The sequence below is a fragment of the Musa acuminata genome, chromosome BXJ1-8 (assembly GCF_036884655.1).
Source record: "Musa acuminata AAA Group cultivar baxijiao chromosome BXJ1-8, Cavendish_Baxijiao_AAA, whole genome shotgun sequence".
In the NCBI taxonomy this organism is placed as follows: Eukaryota; Viridiplantae; Streptophyta; class Magnoliopsida; order Zingiberales; family Musaceae; genus Musa; species Musa acuminata.
The window spans coordinates 42,826,784-42,847,134 of NC_088334.1; the positions used below are offsets into that span (position 1 = coordinate 42,826,784).

At 39.4% G+C, this 20,351-nt stretch overlaps 3 protein-coding genes across 5 annotated transcripts; all 3 read left to right on the forward strand.

Annotated features, from left to right (window-relative positions):
• The first annotated feature begins 1,749 nt into the window (after positions 1-1,749).
• On the forward strand, positions 1,750-4,368 carry LOC103995447 (heat shock cognate 70 kDa protein 2). The gene is made up of 2 exons (XM_009416044.3): positions 1,750-2,035; positions 2,502-4,368. The coding sequence occupies exons 1-2, from the start codon at positions 1,822-1,824 to the stop codon at positions 4,235-4,237; spliced, it is 1,950 nt and encodes a 649-aa protein (XP_009414319.1). The 5' UTR covers positions 1,750-1,821; the 3' UTR covers positions 4,238-4,368.
• A 5,941-nt stretch (positions 4,369-10,309) lies between these two features.
• On the forward strand, positions 10,310-12,489 carry LOC103995446 (uncharacterized). The gene has a single exon (XM_009416043.3). The coding sequence runs from the start codon at positions 10,789-10,791 to the stop codon at positions 12,373-12,375; it is 1,587 nt and encodes a 528-aa protein (XP_009414318.1). The 5' UTR covers positions 10,310-10,788; the 3' UTR covers positions 12,376-12,489.
• Positions 12,490-15,053: 2,564 nt separating this feature from the next.
• LOC135587946 (UDP-glucuronic acid decarboxylase 6-like) lies at positions 15,054-19,953 on the forward strand. 3 transcript variants are annotated; one of them, XM_065079826.1, is made up of 13 exons: positions 15,054-15,213; positions 15,618-15,735; positions 16,074-16,160; positions 16,473-16,560; positions 17,359-17,450; positions 17,631-17,695; positions 17,790-17,878; positions 18,503-18,580; positions 18,719-18,812; positions 18,942-19,008; positions 19,094-19,157; positions 19,298-19,338; positions 19,512-19,953. In XM_065079826.1, exons 2-13 carry the CDS (start codon positions 15,646-15,648, stop codon positions 19,701-19,703), a joined length of 1,047 nt encoding a protein of 348 aa, XP_064935898.1. In that variant the 5' UTR covers positions 15,054-15,213; positions 15,618-15,645; the 3' UTR covers positions 19,704-19,953. The 3 variants fall into 3 exon arrangements, with proteins under 3 accessions (XP_064935898.1, XP_064935899.1, XP_064935900.1); XM_065079827.1 differs by lacking the exon at positions 15,054-15,213 and adding an exon at positions 15,271-15,418; XM_065079828.1 differs by lacking the exon at positions 15,054-15,213 and adding an exon at positions 15,481-15,502.
• Positions 19,954-20,351: the final 398 nt, after the last annotated feature.

Here is a 20,351-nt window from a genome sequence, read left to right on the forward strand (position 1 = left end):
TGGAAGCGAGAGGGGAGCGGTTATAAAGAGCATTTCAGGGTTCTAGAATGTTCGGGCGGCTTCGTGGGTGCCACCCGACCAAATTGGAATGGACGGTCGGGATTAGCTGTTTCTTAGACGAGAAGGAATCGGACTCGAAGTCCGTGTGAACGCATCGCCGTCTGCAAAGCGGCGCATAAAACGGTTCGCGTGCGGCAGTGGTAAGACGGATCCTCTTCAAATAGGATTTCAAATAAAAACTTTAACGTCCATATCCTTATCGTTGCTTGATGTGAGATTCTAGAATTCGACGGGTAGATCCCGCTCAGGCGTACGACCTTTTGGAGACGATCCAATTAAACACGTGAATTCCCAGTCAACGGGGCGGATTCAACGTTCCAAAGTGAACGCTCACACCTCAGCAGGATACAGCTGTGTGGCTTTCAGTTATAATAATTAAAATAAAAACTTTCTTTCAAAAAAAAACTCTTATAAATTTGATTTTTTAATAAAATAATAACTCGATGAATAAAATAAAAGAAAATTGAGATTAATTTGATTGGCGTTTTATGGAATTTAACAACAAATAGTAACTAAAATAAAATAATAAATACAAGTAAATACATTGAATAATTATTCATATTTTGAATTTTAATTTTCATTCGGGAGCAATTTTGAAGCTTGAGGATGCAGGCCTCCGTGGCATCGGAACTTGCTTAAGAAAAATAAATGAAATAGGAAAGGCATTCTTATGACAAAAAGTTATGCAATGATTCCAACCTGTGCGATGCACTACGAATAAACTAATTTGAATTATAGGCACTTATTGAATTCATTGATGACTTCTTTGGTAAAAACAACTGTCTGAACACTTAATGGTCGCATACCTTATAATGAACTACAAAGAGTACTATGAATTTTTCTTTCGTTAGTATCATTTATTTAATCAATAAATACGACAATATATATGTCTTTGAAATATTTATTCTATTAAGAAAAAATCATTTATTCTGTTGAAAAAAATCATTTTTCATATTAATGTATTCAAGCTAAAGTACTTAAATAAAACTTCTTCAATAATTATTCTTATTTTTTATTATTTTTATCATGAATAAATAGACATCGATTTTTTATATATATCGAGTCCAATACTTAGAAATATTAAAAAGAAGTTTGATATACGTCTTATTCATGAAACATAATACTCAAATATAAATCTCACAAATATATTTATTGAGATCAATGAGATGAGATATTTTTAAACAATATAGTTTTTTCAATTAAAATCTTCCTGTTTTATTATAATTTTGCTTTGAGAATAACATAGGGTCTTTGGGTGCTAATGTCACAAGCTTTCCTTAGGAGACTTACCTAATACATCGACGTGTTTAGCGTAGGTGAGGAGACACGAGCCTCTTCTTTCTATCTAACTCTCGACAGCAGATAATGAGAGGCTAAGCTCATTTTTCGAATTTGAAGGTTTGAGATGAATAGAAGGATTAGGATTATCATCCGTGAATAAAATAATAATATGAGAAAGTAATTCTAATTTAAGAAGAGGGGTAAAGAAGGTAACGTCCCACCGAATATTTTTATTATTCAAAATGGTTAAGAATTGAAATATGAAAACAGTTAGCCTCTTCAACTTGATTTGTTCAACCCTTCCGCAACAATATCGCATTCAAATTAGGGGTCGAGAGGTCACCAGAACATTCCAGAAACACCCATACCCCTTCACTATAAATAGTCCTCACATCCCCTTCCCCTTCACATAATCCGCTGCTCTCGATTTCTCATCTTCTTCTATTTGATTCTTGCGCGCAATCCAATCGGCGAGATAAGATGGCCGGGAAGGGCGAGGGGCCGGCGATCGGGATCGACCTCGGCACCACTTACTCGTGCGTCGGGGTGTGGCAGCACGACCGGGTGGAGATCGTCGCCAACGACCAGGGCAACCGCACCACCCCCTCCTACGTTGCCTTCACCGACAGCGAGCGCCTCATCGGAGACGCCGCCAAGAATCAGGTGGCAATGAACCCCATCAACACCGTCTTCGGTGAGTGCCCCTCATCTATGATGATACATGCTAATCTCCTTGCGATGTTGTTAAAAGGCCTTTCGTTTGAGGCATTACGTTTGGGGAGAGCGGATCTAATGTTGGCTTTTATGAATCGTAGTGCTTCCAAATTGATTAGTTTGTCTTCCTGCTTCGATCGTGGCATCGTCCATGTGATATTTCTTATATCGCGATGGACACGCAATGCTTTGTGGAAGGTTTAATTTTGAGTCTAGAGCTGTATAAATTTGATCTATTAAGCCTTTGAGTCCTTAATGCTGGAATGTTAGGCATATGGTTGTCTTTTTGTGTCGATTGGGATGTGCTTCAAGATAGCTAATGGTAGATTAATCAGCGTTGTTATTTCATCGAACACCTTCACTTCCTGATAGGCTTGTGATGCAATTTAGTATTTTGTAATCCTTGAGAACTAACGTTAGAATCCTGTTGTATTGTGAACATTCAGATGCAAAACGTTTGATTGGAAGGCGGTTCAATGATCCCTCTGTTCAAAGTGACATCAAGCACTGGCCCTTCAAGGTCGTTGCTGGCGCCGCGGACAAGCCCATGATTGTCGTCCAGTACAAGGGTGAGGAGAAGCAATTCGCTGCGGAAGAGATCTCTTCCATGGTGTTGATCAAGATGCGTGAGATCGCAGAGGCTTACCTTGGTTCTACCGTCAAGAACGCTGTGGTTACTGTCCCCGCTTACTTCAACGACTCGCAGCGCCAGGCCACCAAGGATGCCGGCGTCATCGCGGGCCTTAACGTCATGCGCATCATCAATGAGCCCACTGCTGCTGCTATCGCCTACGGCCTCGACAAGAAGGCGAGCAGTGCCGGGGAGAAGAACGTCCTCATCTTCGACCTTGGTGGCGGCACGTTCGACGTCTCGCTCCTTACCATCGAAGAGGGAATCTTTGAGGTGAAAGCTACCGCCGGAGACACCCATCTCGGAGGAGAAGACTTCGACAATCGCATGGTGAACCATTTCGTCCAAGAATTCAAGAGGAAACATAAGAAGGATATAAGTGGGAATCCAAGGGCTTTGAGGAGGCTGAGGACAGCCTGCGAGAGGGCGAAGAGGACTCTGTCTTCCACAGCTCAAACCACGATTGAGATCGACTCCCTCTTCGAGGGCGTCGATTTCTACTCCACCATCACGCGAGCCCGATTCGAGGAGCTGAACATGGATCTATTCAGGAAGTGCATGGAACCCGTGGAAAAGTGTTTGAGGGATGCCAAGATGGACAAGAGCACTATCCATGACGTGGTCCTCGTCGGTGGATCCACCCGAATCCCGAGGGTGCAGCAGCTGCTGCAGGACTTCTTCAACGGCAAGGAGCTGTGCAAGAGCATCAACCCCGACGAGGCCGTCGCCTACGGCGCTGCAGTCCAAGCTGCCATCCTGAGTGGCGAGGGCAACGAGAAGGTACAGGACCTGCTCTTGTTGGACGTCACTCCTCTCTCGCTCGGGCTCGAGACGGCGGGAGGAGTCATGACTGTGCTGATTCAGAGAAACACAACCATCCCAACCAAGAAGGAGCAGGTCTTCTCCACCTACTCGGACAACCAGCCCGGAGTCCTTATCCAGGTCTACGAGGGGGAGAGGACCAGGACCAGAGACAACAACTTGCTCGGCAAATTCGAGCTCTCCGGCATCCCCCCTGCTCCCAGGGGCGTGCCTCAGATCACCGTGTGCTTCGACATCGACGCCAACGGCATCCTGAACGTGTCAGCGGAAGACAAGACCACCGGGCAGAAGAACAAGATCACCATCACCAACGACAAGGGAAGGCTGAGCAAGGAGGAGATAGAGAGGATGGTGCAGGAGGCGGAGAAGTACAAGTCGGAGGATGAGGAGCACAAGAAGAAGGTCGAGGCCAAGAACGCATTGGAGAATTACGCATACAACATGAGGAACACGGTGAAGGACGACAAGATCGCGTCGAAGCTGCCGGCGGCCGACAAGAAGAAGATCGAAGATGCAGTCGACCAAGCGATCCAGTGGCTCGATGCCAACCAGCTGGCCGAAGTCGACGAGTTCGAGGACAAGATGAAGGAGCTGGAGAACTTGTGCAATCCCATCATTGCGAAGATGTACCAAGGTGCCGGCGGCGGTATGGCCGGTGGCATGGACGAAGAAGAGGGTCCATCTAATGGTGGTGGTGGCGCAGGCCCCAAGATCGAGGAAGTTGATTGAGTGAGAGTTCTTTTTCGATCGGTGATAAATCTAATTTATTCCTTTCTGATTCTGTCAGTCATTTTTGTTTTAAGGAAATTTTTTTATTATTTCTTAAAGCCCCAATAAGATATCAATATTTGTTGTTCTTATATTCTTATATTAATACTGTTCATATAAGTTTATACCTTATAATTGATCATAATCAGTTTGACTATAGTTTGCCGTTTGTCGATACATTTATACTCCTTTAGAAGCTGTGTTATAATAATAAGAATATCAAATGTAAGATACTGGTAAATGCATTAGTAATAGTTGTATGCACGGAGGATCTTAATCTTTGGATTTATAAAATTAATGAGTAAATACTTTGTTTCCAAACTAGCTTATGTTTGTTATGCTAAAATGCTGGTGAGATTTGGGTTTGAACATGAAATTTGCAAGTCTGTTTTGATCAAATAGAAATAAAATTAGTTTGATTTTAAGTATGGGGATTGTTTTGGGAGACGTGACTAATTCTACCAAAATTTAAAATTCAAATAAATTCACATCAGGTCACTAAATTCAACCCCAAATCCCACGTCTAAATTTCCTAATTATGCTTAATTAAACCGCATTAGAACCTCAGCGTAACAACAGCCTACGTATAGCAGTAGTTTTGCAAAAAAAGCAAACTGTGATTTCACCATCGCCATCATAAAGCATCCAATGCAAATAATAGCAGATAATGAGTAGTCCTTGATAGGGATGATGAATAGTAATGCTGGCCATGCAACAGAGAAAGCAATGCTTATATCTAATCTATCTGATAAGGATGATGAATAGTAGACGATGGCCAATTCTCTCAGACCTCATCAACACACAGTCAATCCAACAATTTTCACACACACACACGCACGCAAAAAGTTCACAATCACCTCGTAAAATAGTTCCATCGACAATCAGTCACAAATGGCTGGCTTTGTGAGATTTAACGTAGTCAAGATGACGATGAAAAACACATGCTAGTTCAGAATTATTCTTTATTACAGTTCAAAAATCCACATCCACCGAAAGTTGCTAAAGGAATTTGTCCCTCCCAAGCCGCCGCAAGTGGTAATCGATGCTTCTTGCTGCATTTTTGGGAACTTTTCTTTCTACAAAAATAACAAAAAATGTTTAGAGAGTCATTTAAGCTGATTAAACCATACAGATCTTATGTATGATAGAAATAAACATTCAACATAATGACATAAACCGTAGCGGTGTCGAGCGCCGGATACAAGAATTGAGCTCCTGGGATTCCACACAGGCAACCATGAGATCCTTCTGTCTCACACACTTATCGTCATTGTTCTTGTTCAAAGACAAACAACCAAGCAAGGATACCATCTCTTTCATACATGGTTTCCCTACTGCACCAATCCTATCAGAATCTGATCATCCACACACACACGCGCGCGCGCAAAGGAGCTCTTGTTAGGTTCTATAAAATCCATTAATGCTAGAGTTGAAAAGAGAAAGCGAGTAGTTAATTGCCTGAAGAATTTCCATGATCTGGAAAAGTTTTTGACAATATGGTACCTTTGACAATCTTGCAGTGGAATTATATATAAACTCTTCAGTTTCAGAAAAACACAAATATAAACCCAATCGATGCAATACTACGCATGAATATTAACCACTATGATTCCTTCTTTTGGCTCATATGAAACTGCGTCCATGATGCAATTTAGCAAGAGGCATCCCAATCCATAATGCACTTCTCATGAAACTCCTACAAAATTGTAAAAGAACCCTCCAAGTATTAACATCTTCCACATATATCCCTATGGGTGCTAGTTGCAAATAAAAAATAAAAATGTTAAAACACATAAAAAGATTGTTAAAATTCAGACCATCATAACAATGCTTTTAAAGGATATTAAAACTCGATTACAATCTAAACATCTCTGCATATTTCTGTTTTACACACAAATATGTTGAACTCTGTCATTTATATGAAGGTTTGCATGTTACATTGACTCAACCTAACTCACATAAATTTCTCCTGAAGGTAAGATGTTTATCCTCCATGAAAAGAACCAGAACAAGATATGTGGTTGCCTATTTCATCCCATACACAATATAAGTTTGTTCACAATCCTTATCACCTCAGAGAATCAGATGTATAAATTTGTAATGGAGGAAGGGAGGAGGAAAATTTTAAATTGAATCCTTTATATTCATCCAATCATTTTTTTAATTATGATTTTAAATCTTATATTGGTGATTTTCTATTTTATGAAGAAACTTCAATGTGAAATAGAATATTAGAATTTAATATGAATTGTATCCTTTTCTTATAGTTTAATTTTTGGGACTAATGGTTGCCCAATTCAGATACATCCCAGTTTTGTTGGTTTCTGTGGATGGCTGGTGATTGGTTTGTGATGACTCTTCATCATGATGAAAGCATGATGGAGAAGGCATGCAGCTCAAGGGGCTGATGGCAGAAAGAGAAGCCTGGGCCAGGTGTTGCTCCCCAGCACTGCTTTTATATTGTTTTCTACTGGGTTCCAGAACCTTGATTGATGTCAACAGATTTGACAGGTAATGTTGACTTTATGATATATATATATATTTATATTTATATATATATTGCAGGCAATGTATAAAGGTGATAATTGGATCACTTGAAATTCACAAAAAAAACATACAAGTCTTCACTCATCAAATGTAATAGTTTGAAGGAAGCAAATCAATCTGGTCTTGTGTGGCTATGGAAGCAGAGCAATCTTGTCTTGTCATTGTTTGATTTATTTATGTGTACATCTTCCATGTGAATGCATGGTTGTAAAACAATAGGAAAATGTTGATCAATAATTGTAGATGTTAATCCATAATCCAATTTGAAGATGAGCAAGCTGAAGTATCTTTGTCATCAGTGAGCTAGTTAACAGACTGGGATTTGACCTATCAGCTGCTAAAAATCATTTTGTTTTCCCTCCAATGTGTGGAGAAACTGCACCCTGATTTGGTCTAATCCATGTTCCATACAGGATAATATAAATGATTATGAGAACTAGTGTTTTGCCACATGAAAAGACTGTCCCTACTGAAGCACTATGTCTTATCACCAAATAAGAAGAAAAAAAGGAATAGGATCTCTGCAAGGGTGACCCATGCAGACAAAATACAATCCATGGCACACTGTAGTTACTGTGTTAGGGTCCTTTACAATCATAAGAAGAAAAGTTGAATTGATACTTTGTTGGTTGCAGCATCAACATTTTGAATCATAAGGATGAGAGCTACATAACAACTGCAGATTTAATGGGTTCAACAAAACTGTAATTGCTGCATATTGTAGTACTCTATTCATCTAGGAAGCCTATACTAAATCTGCTGAAACAATTCATTATGAATCATAAGGATGAGAGCTACATAACAACTGCAGATTCGGTGGCTTCAACAAAACTGTAATTGCTGCATATTGCAGTACTCTATTCATCTAGGAAGCCTATAATAAATCTGCCGAAACAAGTCAAGAAACTAACATGATATTGACTTGTGGAGAAGATCGATATCGGAAGGCATTTGGAAGGGCCTAACTCATGGAATCAATCTTTATGGTGTTAACAGTGTAGTTGCCTGCTGCAAACCATAGCCAATCAGTAAGATCAGAGAGCAGATTGCAAGAATGAATGTGAGGCCAAGAATCATGTATTTTATTCTAGCAATTAAGACTCATAACCACTGTTTGATCTCCGCAGATGGAGATCAGATGAGTGGTCACTTAAAAGTCTCACCAATTATCTTCTCATTCTTTTGTTGTTTGCTTTTCTCAAAAAGATTTCATGTCAGTCCTTACAATACTTTCTGATTAGGAAATAATGCAAGGGGGATGTGGTAGTCTGAAAAGAAATGCTTACTAAATCTTAGAAAGGAGAAAGGAATGCAAGACATCCCTCTCATCCTCTCGACGACAATTTCTACATGATTCTTGGCCTCACATGCTAAAAGTAAAACATGCTATGATAAAAGCCTTGAAGACTCTTATCATACCATATGCAACAAGATAGCATTCTCTTGCAGGTTGTTTATGGTGGAGGAAGACTAGTGTCAGATATCAGAGAAGGTACATTATTATACTTGGAGATGACAAGAAGACACTGGAGAAGAACCAAAGCTACAAGGTGATAGACACCCTGGGCAACATAAGACTCTGTTGTTGTCATAATTTTCCCCTGGTTTCAAATTCTTCCTCTATTTTATGCACCTCTTTTGTCAAAGGGGGGGATATTTTGTACAAATAGGCTGATGCAAGACATATATGAAGCAGGAATCTTCTCGAGAACAGATGCAATGAATGAGCTTTAGCTTTTCTATGTGAGGATATTTTAAGGTCAATGATTCAGTGGCATGGAGCAATTGCCCTTGCTCAGATGGAGTCCCACTTGACAAGAGAAGTAAATTACTGCAATTATGAGCTTAGGTTTCAGGGCATGGGGTCCCACAGGTGGACATCTATTTGAAGAGTAGCTGGCCATGTTCAATCATCCAAGCTATTGCTGCCATTGTGGGCAGTGGGTGGTAACATCTACTGGTTCTGAGGAGCCTGCACATCACAGTCAAAAAATCTCAATTATGGAAAAGGTTCACCAATCATCCATCAAACCTGTTCTAAGATGATGGTGATGATGAGTTGAAGCATTCAGAATTAGTTTGACATACTTCATCACATTTCTAATGCTACATAATTAGTTTCATGTGGATCTGAATGTGACTCAATTTACCATGCTGAAAATTTCATAGTACAAACACTTCTTCATATTCACAAAGACCTCAATTTATGGAAGTCATTTTCTTGCCAAAGTAAACTATTCTTTATTTTTTGGGGGGAATTTAGTTCTTACTGGATTCAGATATTCTTGACATAAATTGAGGTAGAATTGATTCTCTGACTTCCTCCCTATTTGACTTACTTGAAATTACTATATAATTGCACATATAAATGTAGAATCATGACATATTTGTTTCAGTCAACTTATCTTTTCCCTCTCAAACTTAAATGATCTCATCATCATTCTATCTAGTCATTTTTGCCCCCTGATATACCCAAAAGTCATATTTGCACAATTTGATCCACAAGACTTAGCTCAATTCAAAGACACACATATATATTTATATATAAAAGTAATTTTTTAGGAGTAAATTTCTAAGAAAATATTTATATTTTAAATATTTCTCAATTAGTACCCATAATTTTATTTTTTTTTCTAATAGTATCCCTAATTAAAAAATATCTGAAGTATTCTAATATATATATATATATATATATATATATATATATATATATATATATATATATATATATATATATATATATATATTACAGTGACCTATTATAGTATTTTAGTTTGTTATAATGTTTTAACCATGACAACCAAAGAGTAAAATGTCACTTTCAGTATCTTTCAATAGAGTTCATAGTGTTTTCGACATCTCAATAATTACTATAAATATTATAAATGAGTTAAATAAAAATACTATAACAGTTGAAAACTAATTAGAAAAAGATGAATTTTTTAAAATAGGGATACTGATTAGAAAAAAATTTAAAAAAAGGGGTACCCTTTGAAAAATACTCAAAATATAAATAATTTTTTTAAAATTATATATACTATGATCGATTATTTGTTATCTAAAATGAATGAAAATTGGAATTTGATAGTGAACCAAATCTAATAATTTATTTATCGAATCAAATGTAAATCAATTGGCTGAGATCAGAATAATACTCGTTGAAAATTCTTCTCTAATTTATTGAAAGAAAGATAAGCTTGTCTTTTTTGTCAACCTTTCCTTGTTGACCATGGAATCGAAATGAACTCGATCGATCATACACGCAGATGAAAGACAACAAAAGTCCAATCACAACTCACCACAAAAAGAGAAAAAGGAAAAGAAAAAGAAATTTTAAGCAACACAAATTAAATCATAATTCGCCACAAAAAAAAATAGAAAAAGAGGATTGCCGTTACCGTCAACTAACGTCGATACCGGGTCTCATCCGGTGGAGGCTGCGACCGCAGCGCCGGTTTCTTAAACGGCCCCGTCACCGTTTCGTGCTCCTCCTTCTCACCGTGTCCGTTATTCCTCGCCGACCCACTCCACGGATGGCGGCTGCGACCCCTGCGGAAGCCTCGAGGCTTGACTTATTTCCCCACGTCTCGAACGCTCTCCTTCTCCTTTGAGCTCCATAAGGTAATCGTCTAAGGGAGATCTCTCCAACCCCTTCGTTCCCAGCGTCAGAACGAGGGTTTTATTCGCTGCGGCCCCTTTTCCCCCCTCCTCTTTGGTTCGCCCCTTCGCCTCTCTTGTTTCTGGTGGGAGAAATTGTTTCGAGTTTGGATCTTTTGGAGGCAAAGGCAAAGAATTTGATTCGGTTTGTTAAGGGATTTGGAGAAATGTGAGGCTTTCTTTATGGGGTGCTTGTATTGGGTCTTGTGGATCTCGATCCCCACCACCAAATAGATAGGATCGGAAGAGGTGAGGAGGTGATCAAGCAGAAGAAGGAAGAGACGGAGAGGGACGAGCGAGATCACGGCATGGGTGAGTCCATCCTCACCACCCTGTCCATGGAGAACCACCACCACCACCCCCCCCAACCCTCCACCCTCCTCTCCATGGACCCCGCCGGCCCGCCGGCGGTGGCCGTCTCCGCCCACAATGACTGCGACCACGAGCTCTCCATCATCCAGCAGCGCCGGGAGACCGTCCTCTCCGGTGCGCCCGACATCAATCTCCCGCTCTTGGTCGACCAGTCCCCTCCGCAGCAGCCTTGGGACCATGACCCCATGGACGTATTGGAAGTCGGCCTCGGCCCCCAGATCTACGACCATGATGCCGTCCTCCACCTCCCCAAGGCAGGCGGGTGCGTCGGTGGCGCCGCGGGGGCCCGTAAATGCGCCAAGCGAGGGGACAGCATATGGGGCGCGTGGTTCTTCTTCAATTTCTATTTCAAGCCTGCGCTTGTGGAGAAATCCAAGAGCAAGATCATCCGCGACCCGAATGGTGTCTCAGGCTTCGACAAGTCCGACCTGCGTCTCGATGTGTTCCTTGTCCAGCACGACATGGAGAACATGTACATGTGGGTCTTCAAGGAGCGGCCGGAGAACGCCCTGGGAAAGATGCAGCTGCGGAGCTACATGAACGGGCACTCACGCCAAGGGGAGCCCCAGTTCCCCTTCAGTGTTGATAAGGGCTTTATGCGATCTCATCGGATGCAGAGGAAGCAATACAGGGGGCTGTCCAACCCACAGTGCGTCCACGGGATCGAAATAGTGAGGTCACCGAACCTCTCGGTGGTTGCAGAGGCCGATCGGAAGAAGTGGATGGAGCTCACCGGCAGGGATCTGAGCTTCTTGATCCCACCAGAGGCCTGTGATTTTGAGTCATGGAGGAATCTTCCGAGCACAGATTTTGAGCTCGAGAGACCTCCACCACCTCTGAAGAGCGCATCACATCCCAATTCGAGGAAATTGCTAAATGGTTCAGGTCTTAATCTTTCAACACAGCCATCAAATCACGCAGGTGTAGATTGTATGGATCTTTCTCCAGTGTACAACAAACGCAGGAAGGATTTCTTTTCCCATGGGGCGAACGAGGATATTTGTATGTCCGGCAATCCTTATTCAGATAGACCTCAAGATATGGAAGTTCATCCAGCCGAGCCATCCTGGGTGAATGAGTTTACTGGTGTAATGAGACACGCATGTGGGCCGGTGACCGCTGCAAAGACAATATATGAGGACGAAGAAGGGTACTTGATCATGGTGAGCTTGCCTTTCTCTGATCAGCAGCGGGTGAAGGTATCCTGGAAAAACACTCTCACACATGGAATAGTAAAGATATCATGTGTCAGTACTGCCCGGATGCCTTATATAAAGCGACACGATAGAACATTCAGGCTCACGGATCCTTCCCCGGAGCATTGCCCTCCAGGAGAATTTGTGAGAGAAATACCACTAGCTACACGAATTCCTGAAGATGCCAAGCTGGAAGCTTACTATGATGAGTCTGGAACTGTTTTAGAGATAATGGTACCTAAACATAGCGCTGGACCTGAAGAACACGAGGTACGGGTATGTAGGCGGCCTCCTCATCTAGGTGCCAATGAGCTTATGTTGACATAATAGGCAGTAATTTAGTATGTATTGGTTGGTTTCCATGGTTAATTTTCCATTGTTTACTAACTCTGTATCATAAAAAGGAAATTATGAAATGAAAGTTTATCTTTGTCATGTGAACTTCTCTTGCAAATTTGTTTTACTAACTTGGTGTTTTGCCTTCTCAAGTTTATTTTGACATTGGAATTGAGTTAAGAGTTACAAAATTCTCTCTCTCTCTCTTATAGGCATAACCATTTGTCTTTATGGCTCATCTGTGAATTGGCACCTCAGTCCCAGTATGTAGCTCTTTTGGATTAACAAGCAAAAGAATATTTTAGTATATACCTTCAAATGGTACAACTTGTTGAGATCACTTTACATTAGATATTTTTTTCTCATAATTTGTACATATAATTTTGTATGCTGTGTTCAAATAGATGGGCCTTCTGCATTCATTTTTGCAAGTCATGACACTTCATGAATTTGTACTCTATGTTGGATAGATTTCTTAAGCTAAGCATGAGCTCCGAAGTCAACCTTGATTACCCCATAAAAGGACTTCATAAGTCACCCTTCATGTAATCAGCTTCTTACTTTTTGCTAATCATCCCACCTGTACTTCCATCTCTTAGTAGCAGCATTGCTGGATGACATAGATCTTATACTTGATCATGTGGAAATTATTCATTATAGTACAGAAACATGTTGAAGTATGCTTCTTAGATTTAAAGATGGGGCCTTCGCAATGTGTTTATGGAGGAAACAAGTGGTGGAAACCTTGTTCACTGTGAAGTCCCTTCTTCTAGCATGCATAGGTTGATCAGTACAAATTAGTAGTGTTGTTGAACACAGTTGTGGTATGGAAATCCATTTTGAGTGCAAAATTTGCGAAGAGGAGAAACTAGAGGATATGATATAAGAAGAAGAGAGAAAAGAGAGGAAAAAGAGAAGAGGAGAGAAAGTTGAAGGGAAAAAAAAAGGAAAAGAAGAAAAAGGAAGAAAATAGAAGCGAGAGAAAGGAAAAAGAGGAGAAGAGAAAGAAAGTTGAAGGAAAAGAAGGAAAAGAAGAAAAAGGAAAGCAGTAAACAAAGACGAGAGAGGGAGAGAGGAAAAGAAAGAGGAATGTCTCTCACCTTCTACTTTCGTTTCTTATTCTTGTGATTGCGTTTCATTCAATAAAATGCATACATGTTGTTGATACATGATTAAAAATCATTTATGATATGCATGTTTTGATTTTCTGATATAGGCTGAGTTAAATTGTATGATCAATTTATGATTATATTATAATTCGAGGCATTGCAGCATATGATTGTAATCATGAAAAATGATAGATGGGTTGATGAGTGACATGAAATCTTGTATATATTAAATTTGTAAACTTACTATCTCATTTGTGTATATTTCTAATCATGAAATAGAAAATTAGAGTTGGAAAGCAGGACTAATTATATCTTTTATAGTTAGTTATCTTTAGTATTTTGATTTTTATAATTTTAAAAATTATATTGATATTTTTATAATTATAGAGATAAAATATTTAATCTCATTTCTTCTCATATCATCGATTTTACTGATAAAAAGATAGATACAAAAATAAATTTATTATTTTCATCATTCAAAAAATATTAATTTTATAGAAGGATCGTTATCCTGTGAAAGTTTTGTTATATCTATCCAACAACAACGTCGATGATGATTCTTTATCTCCTATATTATCTTATTTCTCTTGTTTTGTTATCCTAATTTCGTCTTGCCAGTAATGTTACTATTGGGTATGGGTAGGCATTCCAGAAGCATAGCTAAGCTTTTATAGAAATTATCTTTTTAAGAATAATAAAATTATATTTTTAACGATATTTATGTATGTAAAAATAGACGTGATATATTTCATTGAGAGGCAAAATAAGATTAAATATTTTATTTTTATAATGATAGAAATGTAAAACGGGAAGGAGTTCGTGGACGGAAGCAAACGTGGCAGCCATGCAAGGTCGTCTCAGCTTCCACGTCTGCTGACGAAGAGAGGTTGTGGATCGCTGTCCAGGACAGACAGGATCCGCGTTCTTCTTGGGACCTGCGTCCGCATCAAGAGGAGGCAAACATGGTATGTGGAAGTGGGCCTTGGTGGAGGAAAGCTGAACCCTGTTTGAGGACAGGGAGTCAAATCCTGACTCAGTAGTTGATCAAATCGTCCCTGCTTACCCAAGACTAATTGGTTCGGGCTGAACCGAACTCGAGTGAACCCGATCGAGCGATGCGATCAATCTCCATGCTGACGCGCACGATCAGGCTCGCATCTACTCCTTCAAATTGACCGCTTGTTAAATGTGGAGCCCATGTGGGCCGCGCCCCCACTATGGGATCCACCGACCTCTCGAAATGCGGTGCACCAACCGATGGAGCGATACCTTTCGCTCACCAGCTTCGTTACCGGGTTGTTTTATTCGCTACGCAGCATAGGGTCACGCTGGATTTAGTTTGCTATTATTTTCATTTGCCTTGCCGTTTTAACTGGAAAAGGGTCACCCGAAATATCAACAAGCCCGCAAGGCATCAAGCACGAAACAGGAAAAAGTAGGTTTTCCATTGGTCAGAATTCGCTGGCCCACAAACTAGACCAATAAGGAAGTGCCATTACCACAACTGATGACTAGGCCGCTTCGTTGAGTCGGTGACTCTTCTCGGCCATTTCATACGACGGAGCGCCAGCTCAGTTTCGGCTTATTTTGCCGATCCCACTACTCGTTATATACGAAGCCCATCTCACGCTCCGCTCTCCGATCTCCGACCTCGAACGGCTTCATCTCGATCGATCTCTGACCTCGACTAGTCTCGTTTCCTTGACTCGATTCGTACAAGGTACTTCTTCTCGATATCAAAATGACCGGATCTTTTAATCGCTGGGCCGATGGTTTCGAGATCTAGATTTGTGATCCCGGATCCGGTGGCGCTTCGCTCTCGTCAACTTTGCTTATATTCGAAGAATCGATTCTTTGCTTCCAACTGAGTTCCTCTTTTACTGCATCAGTCTTTGATTTGGTGATCTTCGTTCTTTTACAACTACGTAAAGATCCCTCTGATCCAAACTGTTTCTTCACCGCTTAGCTTGTTGGTCGACTTGAAAGGAGAAGATTAGGGATTTTTTGCTGTAATTTTCGATTAACGTTCGAATCTATGATTCAAATGTGTTACGATTTACTAAGTTTTGCTAAGATTGTGTGTGAGATCTTGGGGTACTGAGGATTTTTAACCAAATGGTGCAGATCGGTGCTCTCTGGCGAGATCCGAGCAATGGCGAAGGAGACTGCCAATGGCGAGCAGCATACCATCACGAGGCCGCCTCCGACTCCTTCGCCACTCCGGTTTTCCAAATTTTTTCAGGTGAAAGACTGATGTGTATTTTCATGTTCGTGATCATATGGATCCTGCTACCAGAGCTGTGGCTTCTTTCAGTTCATCATCATGTACAGCATATACTGGACTTGGAACTAGTAAAATGTCCGGGTTTGGTAGAAGAGCTACATTTCTTTTCAGTCCACTATCATGGACTGGTGCACATTGTTCAGATCTAGTGATGTACATGAAAAGTCATTATTGCTTATAGTTCAGATCTACTCGTGATCTTTGAATTCTACAATCATTTCATCTCTGTTTCAGAAATTTGTTTGTGGATGTTGTCTGCTTATCATGCTTTTGCTGAAACCTTGTCTTCATTGCAGCCCAATCTGCGAATTCTGGTTACTGGAGGGGCAGGATTCATTGGATCCCATCTTGTTGACAAGTTGATGGAAAATGAGAAGAATGAGGTATGAATCAGAGGATGTGATTATGTTGTACATCTAATTATCATTTCTTCATGAAGTTGATTTTTCAATAAAATGTTACCCACAATGTGTGTGTGTGTGTGTGTGTGTATAAATAAATAAATAAATAAATAAATAAATATATATATATATATATGTATATGTATATGTATATGTATATATATGTACTATATGTACATGTATATGTACATGTATTCATATTAAATAAAACAGATATATCGACCATATGAATTAATGTTCATAGCTGACAAATAAGTTTCAAGTTATGTGTTCCCTTATATCTGAATTCTCCAGGTTATTGTTGTGGATAACTACTTCACTGGCTCCAAAGACAACCTTGAAAAATGGATTGGGCATCCAAGATTTGAGCTTATTAGACATGGTATCTTCTTTACAATTATCTATGAATGTGTCAGTTATTAATTTCTGTCACTGTTTTATGTCTATGTTGGATTAAAATCTTCAGTTTCTCTTGATGGAAACTTCAAGGATGATGTACATGATACGACACCTTTAGATTCACCTTTTTCCATTGCACTTGAATATTAGACTGGGTTATTGATTTTTAAAATACTATACTACAATAGGACAGTGTTGCGTGATAAAGATTGATTTACCTAATATTTCAACTTAGTTGCTTTTGGTAGTGTTATAAACTCATCACATTTTTGTTCTGATTTTGTACACATAGTAGTTGATAACAAATAGCAAGAAGTGAACATTTGATCTATAAACTTTAATGGTTTAAATATGTATTTTTTTTATTTCTTTGGTCTAATAAATACATGAAGATTAGAGAGACTGACATTGTCAGATGATCTATAAAGTGTTGTCTTAGAACATTGCAGTTCAAGGATCTAAGCTTGATAGGAACTTGAAGTAAACAAAATTTTGGGAGAAAATTATTGTTCAATTAGTATGTTTTAGCATCTCTTGGTGGAAAAACTATCTCCAAGTCTATGGGGGAGAACCTCAACATCATGTTACTGTGCAAAACACTCTGATTAGTCACCTCCTTATAAGATTTGTTTATCCTTAATCTTCATAAAAAATATTAAGTAAGCTTTTGTTAATCATGTTCTTCACCTGGTTTAACTATAGCTGATACTATCTTTGACATGTTATCTTCATGTGCTATTCATATGTTTATTATTTGCCTCTGTGCTTCACTTGTTTCCAGATGTTACGGAGAAATTGTTGGTCGAGGTTGATCAGATCTATCATCTTGCTTGCCCAGCTTCTCCCATTTTTTACAAGTACAACCCTGTTAAGGTTTGTATCATTACCATGGAATGGGAGGAAAGCTGCTTTTGAGGACTGAGGACAGAACCTCCTCATATCGCTTGTTTTACCGTACCTTACATGATTATTGTATCAGTTTGATTGCTTGTCTATTCATATGTCATACATACTGAACTTTAAGTGATAACATCAGCATTTGATATTTACCAGACAATAAAGACAAATGTTATTGGCACCTTAAACATGTTGGGGCTTGCCAAAAGGGTTGGAGCAAGGTGGATTTATGCTGTTCGTTATTTCTTTTTCGATGTCATGCTCTTTGTCTGTGATGACATGTTTTAGTTATCCATGTATCTTTTTATCTTACAGGATCTTGTTGACATCAACCTCAGAGGTATATGGTGATCCTCTGGAGCATCCTCAGAAGGAAGAGTATTGGGGCAATGTTAACCCAATAGGTGTGCCATACACATCTATGGATTTTCTGATCTGATTTCTACTCTATATGCTTCTATTTATCATCTTTATTTTGTCTGTTTGTCTCCTACAGCAATCATATGCATTACATTCTCCTCTTACACTTGGATTATCCACCAATTTGCTCAAATGAGCATTTGTTTCAGTCAGACTTCTGACACGTTTTAGTGTATCTCAATTCCCAAATATAACTTTGCAACTTGTAGTGGATAAATGCCAGAATAAACTTGATATGTAGGGCACACTTGGACTCCCTAACATAAGTCCATTATAATTTTCATATAATTATTTTAACATATGGATTGGCCTTGGTTGTTTCTAATTTGCATATTGAATTGGAACATACATAATACACATGTATAGTGGTGTTTCTCATATGTGAATTATCATGTGTAGGAGCTGTTGAGCAAACTGTGGTTAAGCATTGTCCTGTACCCTTTGCTTCCATGCTTAAAATAGTACTTTTAACTTCATTTTTCCATGTAGTGTTACTGTATTCTAGCTGTTAAAAGCACTAGAACACGAGTATAGATAAGAGTCCATTTGAGTTATCGATCATTGCAATTGTGTTATAATTGTTATAATTCCTGGCTTTTTTCCCACAGGAGTCAGGAGTTGCTATGACGAGGGGAAACGTGTGGCAGAGACTTTGATGTTTGATTATCACAGGCAGCACGGCATTGGTATGCCAAATGTAACTTCTTTTTTTTTACTGGGAGGAGGGGGTTGTTCATTAGACAGGCTAAATAGTGATCCGGTTGAAATTATCCTGGTACTTTCGCTAAAGTATTTTACCTTCTTTTGATGTATCCTCTTGTCAGAAATTCGAATCGCTAGAATCTTCAATACATATGGACCACGCATGAACATTGATGATGGCCGTGTAGTTAGTAACTTCATCGCTCAAGCAATTCGGTATTATGCTTGCATTCTTGATGTTTGTTATGCATTCTTTTGAATCAATATATAGTCACTTTTCAGTGTCATTGATTGTCTCGTCTTTAATCATCATTTTGCTAATTCCTTCTGCTCTGTTGCCAACAGAGGTGAGCCACTAACGGTTCAATCACCAGGAACACAAACTCGAAGCTTCTGTTATGTTTCTGACATGGTACACATCCTATGTTTAGAATTCATCACCGAAATATTGATCACAACCTGGTTGTTTGATTATATAATCTTTTAAAAAACTGAAGGTTGACGGACTTATCCGGCTGATGGAAGGAGAGCACACCGGTCCTATTAACATAGGGAACCCAGGTAACTCTTAAATTTCCTTTGTTCTATTTCGCATGGTGTTTTAGTCTCCTAATGGAAGCAGCAGTCTGGGGCTTGTTGGTACTAGAGAGTGTAGTATGATGTTTAATTTCCTGTGTCTAATTGCATTGTATATGCTGCAGGTGAATTTACGATGATGGAGCTGGCCGAGGCTGTCAAGGAGGTCAGTAACATTCTTGAAAATGCCAATAGCATGGATCAATAGTTCCATAAAGCCTGCTATCATCCCTGCAGTGACTTTGCCATGACCACTTGCAGAAATTCCTAATCTTGATGTTGCTCTGACAGTGTTTCTATCTCGAACTGTTATCTCATCCCATTTGATTTATTTATCAGCTGATCGACCCAGCAGTGCCCGTGAAGATTGTGGAGAACACACCTGATGACCCCCGACAGAGGAAGCCAAACATCACAAAGGCCAAGGAACTACTTGGATGGGAGCCTAAGATTACTCTTCGTGAAGGCCTACCGCTTATGGAGGATGACTTCCGGCAGCGGCTGGGTGTACCAAAGAAGCATATCAATTAGTCCCAAGTCTATTTCCAAAGAAGCTGCATCTCCACGGCATTTGTGCATCTTATCGTAATAAGCCAATCTGTCGTGTCTATCTAATTACTTGGTAAATATCAAGAACGGTTGAAATACTTATAGTACCTTCAAAGACAAAAATGAACCAAGTATATGATGAATGTTCATGCAAGTATGTATCGAGAACAGTTACACTGATGTATTTCTTTGGTTATTTCTGCCTTCCTAAGAAGCTAATCTGTTTGATGCATGGCACGTGTATTGAACCTCTTTAGTAGTACCCATGAATTTTATATACAGGCTGATGAGGTAGCAGATCCTGATCCATGTTTCTAATCCAGGTTAATTATATATTATCTCTTATAATTAATTATTTTTATGATCCTTATAATCAAATCAACATCGACATGATGAAAAATGAAATTAAATATTTTATTTTATAAGTATACAAACGAAATACTAAAGATAATTAATTATATAAACTAATATGTAATTAGCCCTTCTAATCCTAGTCTATGTAGTCGTGTTGTACTAGATCAACATTTCTAGAGTTGAGTAGCATTTGGTCCATGTTTGTGTTAGTGAAAGCTAATCCAGCGGAAGGCTGACCGCTGGATCCTTCCACGAGAAAGCCACTGTTTGGCATAG

Excerpts from the sequence above, each read along its gene's own strand:
- LOC103995446 (XM_009416043.3), top strand. The coding sequence starts at position 10,789 with ATGGGTGAGTCCATCCTCACCACCCTGTCCATGGAGAACCACCACCAC.
- LOC135587946 (XM_065079826.1), top strand. The coding sequence starts at position 15,646 with ATGGCGAAGGAGACTGCCAATGGCGAGCAGCATACCATCACGAGGCCG. Across the intron at positions 18,813-18,941 it reads TTCATCGCTCAAGCAATTCG|AGGTGAGCCACTAACGGTTC; the intron begins GTATTATGCTTG and ends TGTTGCCAACAG. Across the intron at positions 19,009-19,093 it reads TCTGTTATGTTTCTGACATG|GTTGACGGACTTATCCGGCT; the intron begins GTACACATCCTA and ends AAAAAACTGAAG.
- LOC103995447 (XM_009416044.3), top strand. The coding sequence starts at position 1,822 with ATGGCCGGGAAGGGCGAGGGGCCGGCGATCGGGATCGACCTCGGCACC. Across the intron at positions 2,036-2,501 it reads CCCCATCAACACCGTCTTCG|ATGCAAAACGTTTGATTGGA; the intron begins GTGAGTGCCCCT and ends GTGAACATTCAG.